The sequence below is a fragment of the Sebastes umbrosus genome, chromosome 10, assembly GCF_015220745.1.
Source record: "Sebastes umbrosus isolate fSebUmb1 chromosome 10, fSebUmb1.pri, whole genome shotgun sequence".
Taxonomy (NCBI): domain Eukaryota; kingdom Metazoa; phylum Chordata; class Actinopteri; order Perciformes; family Sebastidae; genus Sebastes; species Sebastes umbrosus.
Genome location: NC_051278.1, coordinates 25,153,473 through 25,165,858, shown reverse-complemented (window position 1 = coordinate 25,165,858; position 12,386 = coordinate 25,153,473). Strand labels below are relative to the sequence as shown.

Below are 12,386 nucleotides of genomic sequence, written 5' to 3'. Positions count from 1 at the left end.
TGCTTGCATAGACAATGAATGGGGAGCGTGGAAAGCACGGAACCTGTGGACACGTACCATTAGAGCGAGCACAAGCGCGAGCCCGACGCTGACTTTCGTTGACTTCACGGCCAAAGGTGTCGCTGATAACAAGCATTTCTGAAAGTTACAAATAGTCCCTTTAAAAGAGCCGGCTCTTTGAACCGGCTCGTTCGTTACCAACACATCACTATTCTTTTACGTCATGTCGACGCGTCCCGGTGGCTAGTAAACATTTCCGCTGTGTCGCGATGGACTCAAACAAGGACGAAGCGGAGCGCTGCATTAAAATAGCTCTGACTGCGGTCAACAACAACCAGCCGGACAAAGCCAGGAAGTTTCTGGAGAAAGCGCAGCGCCTGTTTCCGACAGATCAGGCGAGAAGTAGGTCGAGTAAACGTCTCGCTGTCTGTAGTGATGTTATATGTGTCGGCTGGCTGTTGGGCCATCAAACAGCTAACCTGTTAGCATCACCGCGTTAACGTTACACCAGCTGCTCTGACACACACTGCTAGCTGTAGTCTTTAAATTCAGCCTTCATCCGCAACACAGCTGCTTACTTCATGTCTCAGATCGGTGCTTATCACCAGTTTACATCCTTGACGTCCTTGTTAGCAGCTACAATGCTAGCCCTTAGCTCACAATGCTAGTGAATGATCTGATTATAAGATAAGATAAGATAAGATAAGATAAGATAAGTGCACCTGTGTGGATCTGGTGTTTTGTTTTAGCAGTAAGGGTATCACGCAGTAAACGACACAGTAGAGCTGATACCACAACATGTTTTATCCAGTACCCCTTATATCAATCCACAATGTGACATTTTGGTTATATATATTAAAACATATTCAATCTGTAAAGGTATAAGGGATGTTGTCTCTGAGAAAAAAATATTAATAAATAATAACTAGCCATTAGCTCACAATGGTAGTGAATGATCTGATTATCAGATAAGATAAGATTTATTAATCATGAAGGACATTTTTGTGCCAGAGATTGCTCAAAAATACAACAAAATTACAACAAGTTCAAGTGTATAAAATAAAAAAGTACTATTTCTAGCACCAGTGCCTAAAACAATAACAATTAAGTAAGACACATTTAGTAAAATTAGTAAATAAGATAAGATAAGTAAAATAAAAAAGGTAAAGTAAGATTAAAAAAATGAAAAATAAGTAATATTGCACATGTTGGACATTAATATTGCACACAATGAACAGTGATATTGCACATGATAATGTAAAAAGTAGTATTATGCATGATATTGATATTAAGATAAGATAAGATAGAACTTTATTAATCATGAAGGACATTCTTGTGCCAGAGATTGCTCAAAAATACAACAAAATTACAACAAGTTCAAGTGTATAAAATAAAAAAAGTACTATTTCTAGCACCAGTGCCTAATAGAATAACAATTAAGTAAGACACATTTAGTAAAATTAGTAAATAAGATAAGATAAGTAAAATAAAAAAGGTAAAGTAAGATAAAAAAAAAGAAAAATAAGTAATATTGCACATGTTGGACATTAATATTGCACACAATGAACAGTGATATTGCACATGATAATGTAAAAAGTAGTATTATGCATGATATTGATATTAAGATAAGATAAGATAGAACTTTATTAATCATGAAGGACATTGTTGTGCCAGAGATTGCTCAAAAATACAACAAAATTACAACAAGTTCAAGTGTATAAAATAAAAAAAGTAGTATTTCTAGCACCAGTGCCTAATAGAATAACAATTAAGTAAGATACATTTAGTCAAATTAGTAAATAAGATAAGATAAGTAAAATAAAATAGGTAAAGTAAGATAAAAAAAACCCTGAAAAATAAGTAATATTGCACATGTTGGACATTAATATTGCACACAATGAACAGTGATATTGCACATGAGAATGTAAAAAGTAGTATTATACATGATATTGATATTAAGATAAGATAAGACAGACTTTTATTAATTATGAAGGACATTCTTGTGCCAGAGATTGCTAAAAAATACAACAAAATTACAACATGTTCAAGTGTATAAAATAAAAAATTACTATTTCTAGCACCAGTGCCTGAAACAATAACAATTAAGTAAGATACATTTAGTAAAATGAGTAAATAAGTTAAGATAAGTAAAATAAGAAAAGGTAAAGTAAGCTAAAAAACAGTAAAATAAGTAATATTGCACACAATGAACAGTGATATTGCACATGAGAATGTAGAAAGTAGTATTGCACATGATATTGATATTATAGTTGTACTCAGTGTCCGGTGTTTCCAGCTGTCCTTCCTGCAGAAGGGAGAGGAGTTATAAAGTCTGATGGCCACTGGTAGGAAAGAGCTCCTGTGGCGTTCTGTGGTGCACCTCGGTGGTGTCAGTGTACGGCTGACGGTGCTCTGGTATGACTCCAGTGTGGTGTGTAGGAGATGAGAGGCGTTGTCCCTGATGCTAAGTAGTTTCCTCAGCATCCTCCTCTCCGACACCTCCACCAAAGACTCCAGCTCAACTCCCAGGACAGAACCTGCTTTCCTGATGAGCTTGTTGAGTCTGTTAGCGTCGCCTGAGCAAGACTCAGGTGTCATCCTTGATATAATATGGCTCCCACCTTCTTTTACAGACTTATTGGAGTCGTTAGCGCAGAATGGAAAGCCTCCAGACGAGAATGGCAGTCCTGTGAACGGAGACGGACCCTCTATGAGGCACCGCAGCCACGGAGAGGAGCCCGGTGTGTCCGCACAGGGCGGAACGGGCTCCTCGGCCAAGCCATACACCGCAGATCAAGTGGAGGCTGTCAGGAAGTCAGTACACGTGTTGGATCTGTTGTTTTGGTTTTTAGCAATAATGTTAAAGTAAACGACACAGTAAGAGCTGATACAAGTATAGATACCGCTACATGTCTTATCCAGTAACCTTATATCAATCAACAATGTGACATTCTGGCTATTTATTAAAAAATTTTCAATCTTTAAAGGTATAAGGGATGTTGTCTCTGGAAAAAAATATACAGTAATTACTGAGAGAGTGATTACCAAGCAGCTAGAAGAACTGATCGTTTATGTCACGCAACTGGAGCAGTCAAATAAATTCAGATTCCTTTAGATCGCTTAAAAAGATAATTTGTATTTCAATGATATGAAAGGCTCAATTCAATGTAATGTTTCAGACAACAAGTTAAGTTGAATTTAATGAAAATGTTCTTTATTGAAAAAAAAAAAAAAAAAACTAGCATTTTAGTACCATCAGTGATATGAGAATATTTCAAAGTGGCTAAAATCAAGAGCACAAAGTGAAGCCAGAGTACAGTTTTTTTTCTTTTTGCTGACCGACCGTCCACTGTGAGACTTCAGTTGTCATATAGAGAAATCAGCATTCTCAGAAATACTGTAAAAAATGCACAGATTGTAATAATCTCAGAATCATTATATGGTTTGCTCATACAGTGAAACGTGTTTGTGTGTGTTATTACTGTAAGCTTAATGAGGAATTTGAAGTCACATTAATATCCCAGGTAGGGCTGACCCGAATGCTTCGACCGTTGCCATGGTAATCAACCTCCAAATCAGTATTCTAATGCTTTGTTTTTTTTAATACAAGTATGCCATTATAAAGTAGAAATCCCCAAATAGCCCGTATTCTACATTCATTATTAGTTATTCTCAGATGGATATCGCTGTTTGTAGAGGTGCATTTGTATACAGTAGTGCAGCAGCGTCACTGTCTGGGGCACTTAAACAGGGGACATGGAGACAGACATGCGGAAGAACGTGTCAGCCTGCTGCGATGTGCCGCGCCGCAACGCTTTGAATACCTTTTGAAAATTTCTCATTGAAGCTTCAAAGCTCAAAGAATGGTATTCGGGACAGCCCATAATCCCAAGGGGGATGTATCTATATGTTGTGTTTCCATTTATTTTCTCTCACTTTGCTAACTGTTTTTTTTATTTAACTGCAGGATTAAGAGCTGTAAAGATTATTACCAAATTCTGGCGGTTGAAAAGACCGCCTCAGAGGAGGATCTTAAAAAGGCTTACAGAAAGCTGGCTCTGAAATTTCACCCAGATAAAAATCACGCACCTGGAGCCACAGAGGCATTTAAAGGTAAATTAAAAAAAGTAATCTCCAGTGCTGTTCTATGGAGGACGTGTTAATGTAAGGCTTACTAAATGCAAATTTGCATTGTTTTTTTGGTTTTTTTTTGCTTGTCTTTCAGCTATTGGTAATGCTTATGCCGTGCTGAGTAACACTGACAAACGAAGGCAGTACGACCAGTATGGAGAGGAGAAATCAAACCCAAGCAGACAAAGACAACATCGTGATTTTGAAGCAGACATCTCACCTGAAGACCTCTTCAACATGTTCTTTGGTGGAGGTTTCCCATCAAGTAAGTAGAGAGGCCAGATGAATATATACAGTAGGCTCAGTCGGGATGTTGTTGTGCAGTGTTATGGAGGCCCAAGAGTATTCTGGTTAAGTAACATGTTTAAACGCCTCATCAAGCCATTTGAGAGCAAGCCAGGCTTCTTAACTGCATTCTGCCTAAGAGTGTTGACTATGCTAGTGGTTTTGTGTGTTGTATGCTGCTGGCTCTACTCAGACCTTATCAGCAATCATTCTCTGGTTGGAGTCAGGGAGACAGAGCGGTCTGACTGGCTCTTTTTTGACTCCGCCTTTGCGTTTCATCTTCCCCAAGCAAATAGTACAGGTGGATCCCAGTGCAAAGCCAGGCTAAACACAACTTTAAAGTACTATCATCGTTTCATTAATATCTTACCGTATAAGGCAGATTCACAGTTGCATGAACGTGGTTAGCTAGTGGTTTTGTTTTGCTTCCCTGTGATGTTCATCGGAGTAAAACTAAAGACTCCTTAGTAGTTATTTCCTTTCATCTCCTCTATAATTACTACATCTGTTCTTACTGCAGTGTAAGGTAATGGGTAATGTCCTGAAAATAGATTAGTCTAACCAAATACACTTTTGCGTGCTTTGCCAATCTTGTTAAAAATGAAACTCTGCCTGTAAACACTTCCTTCTAAACACTTCCTTCTCTGTGGTGAAATCAGCTGCTGAAAACATGCAGTCTCTGCACTACAGAGTTGCCACATTATCTTCATTTAATCTTCATTTTCTTGTACACTTTTCAGGTAATGTACACGTTTACAGAAATGGAAGAATGCACTTTGCACACCATAATAGGCAAGAAAGACGAGAACAGCAGAGAGATGTAAGTCCCGTCTGTAATACTTTAATTACACTTGAATTTGATACTATCTGATGTACTGTATGGTCTGTAATGAAACAGTAATCACAGTTGTTTTTTTTTCCCCTCTCTCTGGACAGGGAGGTCTGGCTCTGTTTGTCCAGCTGATGCCCATCTTAATCCTCATCATTGTTTCTGCTCTTAGTCAGATGATGGTCACCCAGCCTCCCTACAGCCTTAGCTACCGCCCGTAAGTGTTTCACCGCACTCGGAGAGCTTTCTGAGTTCATGTGAAATGTCTCCGTCTGTCTCGCTCTCAGTTATTATGTCTTCTCTTTACATCAGGTCAGCTGGGCATATTCACAAAAGGCATACATCAAACCTGAAGGTGCTTTTCTATGTTGGAGACCGTTTCAATGAAGAATATTCCGGGAATAACCTGAAGAATGTCGACAGAAGCGTAGAAGAAGACTACATCTCCAACCTCCGAAACAACTGTTGGAAGGAGAAGCAGCAGAGTGAGTTTACAGCAATAGCGCTGCACCCAAAAAAATTATTGTAATTATTGATTAATCTGCCAATTAATTAGTTGGTCATTAGTTAACTAGTACTATGTCAGAGTGCTGCAACTGTACAGTATGCCACCTTGATTTGAAGTTCGGTGTGTTCCGAGTTCGTCGGTGACGTGAAATAACACTTTTTGAGTTCATTACAACAGCTTAGAAAGGATGAAGTTAACATCTGATGTCATATTTAAAGAGTAGCTGATTGAGACCTAGCGTACTGACATACTCTCCTCTCAACTTTCAGAGGAAGGCTTACTGTATCGTGCTCGTTACTTTGGGGACTCAGAGTTGTACCAAAGGGCACAGAGAATGGGGACTCCCAGTTGCTCCAGACTATCTGAGATTCAAGTTATATTGGATGGCTAGAAAACCAGTTGCGCACATATGGGTAAGTTGCCGCAACCATCACAGTGTGACATTTACAGCATGATTGCTAACAAGTTCAAGTTACTTTATTTTATCATATGCACAACAATTACAGCAAGCAGTCGTTGGCGATGAAAATCTTTGGTTCCCTTCAACAATACTCATTATTAAAAATACATATATATAAAAAAGAAAAATTGCACAAGTAAAAGCAAAATGAGAATCAAAGACATTAAATATTGCAAGTTGAAATATAGGGCTTAAATATAAAACATACATAAATGTAAGTAATGTAAATATAAATTGTGGAAGACTATTTCAAATGGATAAACTGAACGTAAACAGGATGTAGTGCGTATATGCATGATGAAAAGTAATAAATATATATACAGAGGTGTAAACAGGAATGTAGTATGTTCATAATGCGAAATAATAAATATAGTAAAATAGTGAACAGTACAAGAACTGCATACATGCCAGTGTTTTGCATATTTTATCCCACTATTTACAGATCACACACACACTCTTCACTACAGTTGGCAGTTCTCCAAAACATACCAAATGTTTTTTGGACTGATTCCAAACTTTCGCAGGCTGCTGTTGCCATTCATTTTAATGAAAATACTCACCAGCCAATATGTAATCCATTGCAACGCATTGCATTTAGTCCGTTTTATTTTTGACACATGGAAATGCAGTTGCAAGCAGGGACTGATACTTGATATTTAAGAGTCAGCTACGTTGTCTCGGGTGTCGGCGTTTCTCAACGAGCACTTCAGTGCACCGACAGACAAGAAGAGGTTTTAAAACACGTCCTGCTCACAGCAGCATTACCATGTGATGGCAGAACCTTGACCAATAAAAAAAGAGCCATCAATAAAGGCCACTCAGGGGTCACTGAGATGGATTAACTATATCGAGTAAGGGGTCAAGTCTGCAAGTTTAATACTGCAATGAACAAAAAACCAATGGCTGTCTACAAGGTAGGAAATAACTTGAAAACATATTGTTTGATTGGAAAAAATAATGCAGTTATGTGAAGTTTGAAATAACAGTTAATTGGCTAAAATATGCAAAATTGTCAGCGTGATCAATTTCTTCTTGTAGCCGTTCCTGAGCATTGCACAAGTGCTAGTGATTATGAATGATTAGTGTAGACGTTTTTTGGCTGTCTGTGCATGTACAGGAATCCAATAAAAGTTCATCCCATGCAGAGTGACTGTGCGGCTGCAAAAAACTATCATTGATTCTTTTGTTTTCCGCAGGTTCGTCGGTACTTGAATCTAATTAGAAGAAATCGGTCGGAGCCCACTCAAATTGGAGCATATTTTCTGCAGCAAACCAAGAGAATCAAAAAATGCCTTACGTGCAGTGGGCAGCAGACCTCATCAGGGAACCTCTCTGCAACTCCATGTAGATTGACTTCCTGTAGAACTGTGAGAAGCTTTGAGTTGACTGCTGACATTTTCTTACTCTAGTGTCTTCGAGACGGCGAGAGTCCGCTGGGCGTCACGGCGGGAAAGTAAGAGCATAGTTGTCTATTTGAACGGTAAATGAAGCTGCTAAGATTAGCTTTTTTCTCTGTCCCAGTCTTTTTTTGTTTTTCCTTAAACATTTTGAGAAAACCTCATGGCCTTCTCATAGACAGACGTCTGAGCCACTCACAAGGAACGTGTGTAATTTTTATAGTTCTTAACCAATGTAAATATTCATTTTACTTTTAACAGTGCAGGGTTTATTGGAGTTAATACCATTTACTATAATGTTATTTTGTGGATTTTGCTTGTAGCCTGTTGGATCATAATTATTGAAAATCGTTGCACAGATAAAAGTAAACCATATTTATTAAATTAACATGCTAAAATTGTATAAAAGTTTCTTTGAATTAAATTTGTCCGATGGTTAACTGGTGCTTATTTTCTCTTTTAAACAAAACTACCAGTCTACAGCCATTCTAGTTGCTTAGTGAGACTGTACCGTGGATACATACATGGGCTGTACTTCGGCACAGCGGTGCTTTGAGCTAAATGCTGACGTCAGCATGCCAACATGCTGACAATGACAATGTTGACATGCTGATGCTAAGCAGGTGTAGTTTACCAAGTTCACTATTTAACTCCAGTGTGTTAGAATGCTAACATATTGTCTAATAATTGGGGCTGTCAAAGATAACACGATAATAACGTTTCTGAATAATTGTCATTGTTTTGTTGTTAATTGATTTCCAGTAATAAATATATAGATATATTTGCATAAAGCAGCATAGTTGCCCACTCCCATGTTGAGAAGAGTATTAAATACTTGACAAATCTCCCTTTAAGGTACATTTTGAACGGATAAAAAATGTGATTAATTTGCAATTAACTATGGACAATCATGCAATTAATCGATTGACATGCCTGCTAATAATCACTAAACACAAAGTACAGCTGAATGACATTAGTTTTACAGGTTATTTGTTCAGAAATCAAAGTATTGGACCAATTTTGGCCTGATAATGGCCAAAGATGAAAAGTCAAAGGATCATCAGAGTCATTACAGTTCTTTTGTGGGGCACATGGATGTCAGAACCAGATTAAATGGCAATCCAACCAATAATTGTTGAGACATTTCACTCAAAACCACACATTTTGACCTCATGATGGTACTGGATGAAAAGTTAAGGGATCACCAGAGGTTATTAGGATTCAACCTCTAGGAACCATGAATATCTTTTATTGCAGTCCATATATTTGTTGAGATATTGACCAATATTGCCATCCCTAAAGCCACACCGCTAGCATGGCTACACACATACACACTTTCATGTCAAGTCATTAATTGCTCACCAGTTAGAAATTGATAAAAAATAATTTATTTTTATGTTCTTTAAGTCGTTGAAAGTACAAAAACACGTTTCAGGTCATATTTGACTATCAAATACATAAGCCCTCCCTCACTCCCTCAAGGGTGTGACTTTACATTCACAGGAAAGAAGTTGACCCACATTCAAACAAAAGTCTTCACTGTTAAGTCGCCTGCAACCAGATGGGTAGCTGCCATGAGACACATAAGTTGCTTCCAGGGAAACCTTGACACATTTGTAATACACCAACACAGATAGGTACGTGCTAATTCAAGATCATCATGTTAGTGCTGTAAGATACTGTCTTGAAAAAGACAATGCTTGACCCATCAGTCAGTCTATTGTGTCAGCAGCACTCCTCTATCAGCAGCTCCCCTGAACTATACAGTTTCCTCTTAATGGCCCTAAAGCTCACACTCAACCTCAGAGTGTTCTGGTGCCTTGGAGAGGTCTGTGGCGACTTGCTACCCTTGAAGAGCTTCTGAACCTTTGGCCACAGTCCACTGGACTCGAGCCTCAGCACCAGAGTCACGTGAAAGGTCGGTACCAGGGTGGCATCCACGGCTATTTGGTCCAGAGTGCTTAGGGAGCCCTGGTCCCCCTGGTCCCCCCTGTCCACGCACAGGTCAATGAGCGCTCCCCTGAGGCCGCAGGGCTCGCTGGCAGCCAGGTGCAGCAGCTCTTGGCTGATATTATGCAGCAGACAGTCGGGTAAGAGGAGTTTGGAGCAGTCCAGGATGTGCGATGCCTCGCTGAGACTTTGTGCTATTGTTGCTGCGACCTCAGTAGCCAGGGTCTCCTCCAGGGGATAACAGAAGAAGCTGCTGTCTGATTCTGACAGAAACATGTCTGCCACAGATCCTAAAAACCAGAAGAATACAGGTTAAAATATTGTCTGGAAGTGCAGGACTCACTGTAAAAACAATGAGGTCATCAGTAAAAGCATCTGCATCCTTTAACCCTTTGTTCTTTGTCAATTCATGCTTTCTCCTTTAACAAGTGTAAACTGAAATAAAAACTAAAATACATCCTGGTTACAATGTGAATGAAATACAAAAACCTGCAACACTCACCACTTTCACTGTGATAATCTGCTGTGACCCCCTGATTGATCCCCTTCAGCTCAGTCAGCCTCTGCAGCAGACTGCCCCAGGACAGACGCTTTGGACTCCTGTCCTCCTCTGGGGATGGAGGAAAGCTGCCATCCAGGGACTGATTGCAAGAATAAGACATTTTGACAAACAAACAAAAAGATTGTAAAAAAAAATAAGTGCCAAAAATAAGTGCAATGGCCTCCAAACGGTGGGTCCCCTCCTCCTGAGCCAGACCAGCTGGAAAACACTGTGCAACAATGGAACAAAGCCTTAAATACCCGAGCAGGGAGGACACGCCCACTGGATTTATCAACCAATGAGGTTTCAGCTCACGTCTGCAGCTCTCTAGCCTGCCTGGTAACATTTTTGGACCCTTTGATGCTTTGATGAGGCACAGACTAGACCAGACCCCCACCAGGCCCCTAAAGGCGACCGACCCCCAACCAAACTTCTACACACAGCTGCATGGTTTTCTTTTTTAATAATTTGACTCTGAAATATGAGATTAAAACAGCCAAACCGACCAATCAGCTCCTGAAAATGCCATGCAACAACAAAAGGACACACCTCCTCCTCAGTTTTTGAACACAATGATGAAATATGTCTGATGTATCCCTGTCACTGGCAGCTCAGACTGACACGTATCGCACGTCCGCCTCGTGCTTTCCTGCAAATGATGGGAAATGTGAGTGATGACTGATGAATTTTACATCTTTTTTTTTCTTTTTTTTAAATCAATGAGTCACTAATGACTAATGAGTGGTGACAAAGCCCGACCAAATACTCAATAGAGCCTATCAGAGTGGCAGATTAATGTATTGATATTATGGACTATTGGGATCATTCCACCTATATCATCATTTTCTTGAATTTCCCTCGGGATCAATAAAGTTACTATCTATCTATCTATCTATTTCATAACTAAAAGACAAATTATTAAGATCTATATTTTCCTTCCAAAAGTTGTTATAGCCTGTTGTTTCACACAGAATCAGTAAGCATATGTAAAAAGGCTGCTTCAGGTTTATTTTGTTTGGGAGAATATTTTTTTCATGATTTCCAAAAATCTTCTTTTCTTATTAGAGAAATTGAAAGTAGCCTATCTTAACTTTGGGATCAACTCCTCTGACTCCCGATTTCAAGCACGTAGGCCTGGGCTACCCTACACCCAGACCCATGGACCATCCCCCACCCTTTAAAACACCCCACTGTTGCGCAGGACAGAAGTTAACTTTATATCATCATCAGTTGCATTTGCATTATAGTTTCATCATCCACGTGTTTACAGTAGCATAGGCTATGTGTTTTTTTTTTTTTTTTGCATTTGTGATATATCTAAAATCAATAGTAGTTCATACAGTCTTTTGGGGACTCCTAAAGCTGGATTCTTTCTTTGTGTTTCAAGTTGGATAGACATGGGAGTATAACCTACAGCCTATGGAAGACAGAACCTGCCAAAATAAAAACTAAATGAATAAATAAGAAAGATTATTCAAATAAATGTATATAATAAATAAGATTATAAATAAATGTAGCCATTAATTAATTGATAGAATGTGTCATAAATTGATATTTCTGGTTTAGTTTGCTTCTTTATTTATTAACTGCCTTATTATTTACTCTTCTGTTTAATTTTCCCTTTTATTTATTTATGTATTTATTTTATTGTTTTTATTTATGTATTTATTTTAAATGTGTATATTTATTTATTTATTTATGCACGATTCCCTCTGTGCATTTCACGTCATATTTATTTCCCCAAACTTATTTTTTTTCTGTATTCTTTTCTTTATACATTTCTTTGCACATTTCTTTGCACATTTCTTTGCACATTTTTGCCTCATTGAATGGGGTGCTGGTCAAACGCAGGCAATATAGATGTATCTAAAATAAATAAGGCTTACAGAACACTAAAGCTCAGCTCCAGGCCCATTGAACAGAATTGATTTGACCATTTTTTGCAAGGAAAGCGATATCCAATACTGTTATAGATTTTTTTTTTTAGGTCTGTGGTAGTCCTGTTGGGTCTGTCCTAACTTGTGGAATACACTGCATATGCAGATGGTGGCGCCACTGCACTACCTGTAAACTCCAGACAATGAGGAAGCTTCAACCAGTGTGTGTGTGCATGTCTGCATGTAAAATGTTTCTGCCTGAGTGCACCTATTGTTTTAATGTGCCGTTGAACACACAGTCTTTGACATGTGGACTTTAATGGTCACAACTGTGTTTTTATATGCTTCTTAGCTGTGTCTCTGCACTCTGCGTATAGATGGAAATGTTTGGGGTAACACAGTATTTGC

General features: G+C 38.6%; 2 protein-coding genes across 2 annotated transcripts; one reads left to right on the top strand and one right to left on the bottom strand.

Annotated features, from left to right (window-relative positions):
* The first annotated feature begins 217 nt into the window (after positions 1-217).
* Positions 218-8,050, top strand: dnajb12a (DnaJ heat shock protein family (Hsp40) member B12a). Its single transcript, XM_037783009.1, has 9 exons — positions 218-402; positions 2,634-2,814; positions 3,968-4,113; positions 4,226-4,396; positions 5,157-5,236; positions 5,353-5,462; positions 5,558-5,730; positions 6,023-6,166; positions 7,410-8,050. The coding sequence occupies exons 1-8, from the start codon at positions 270-272 to the stop codon at positions 6,142-6,144; spliced, it is 1,116 nt and encodes a 371-aa protein (XP_037638937.1). The 5' UTR covers positions 218-269; the 3' UTR covers positions 6,145-6,166; positions 7,410-8,050.
* Positions 8,051-8,982: 932 nt separating this feature from the next.
* On the bottom strand, positions 8,983-10,312 carry LOC119495105 (DNA damage-inducible transcript 4 protein-like). Its single transcript, XM_037781321.1, has 2 exons — positions 10,063-10,312; positions 8,983-9,850 (listed from the first exon to the last, which is right to left on the bottom strand). Exons 1-2 carry the CDS (start codon positions 10,220-10,222, stop codon positions 9,336-9,338), a joined length of 675 nt encoding a protein of 224 aa, XP_037637249.1. The 5' UTR covers positions 10,223-10,312; the 3' UTR covers positions 8,983-9,335.
* Between the last annotated feature and the right edge of the window lie 2,074 nt (positions 10,313-12,386).

Coding starts and splice junctions, on each gene's coding strand:
- dnajb12a (XM_037783009.1), top strand. CDS start 270: ATGGACTCAAACAAGGACGAAGCGGAGCGCTGCATTAAAATAGCTCTG. Junction 2,815..3,967: donor CAAGTGGAGGCTGTCAGGAA/GTCAGTACACGT, acceptor ATTTAACTGCAG/GATTAAGAGCTGTAAAGATT. Junction 5,731..6,022: donor TTGGAAGGAGAAGCAGCAGA/GTGAGTTTACAG, acceptor CTCAACTTTCAG/AGGAAGGCTTACTGTATCGT.
- LOC119495105 (XM_037781321.1), bottom strand. CDS start 10,222: ATGTCTTATTCTTGCAATCAGTCCCTGGATGGCAGCTTTCCTCCATCC. Junction 9,851..10,062: donor AGATTATCACAGTGAAAGTG/GTGAGTGTTGCA, acceptor TCTGGTTTTTAG/GATCTGTGGCAGACATGTTT.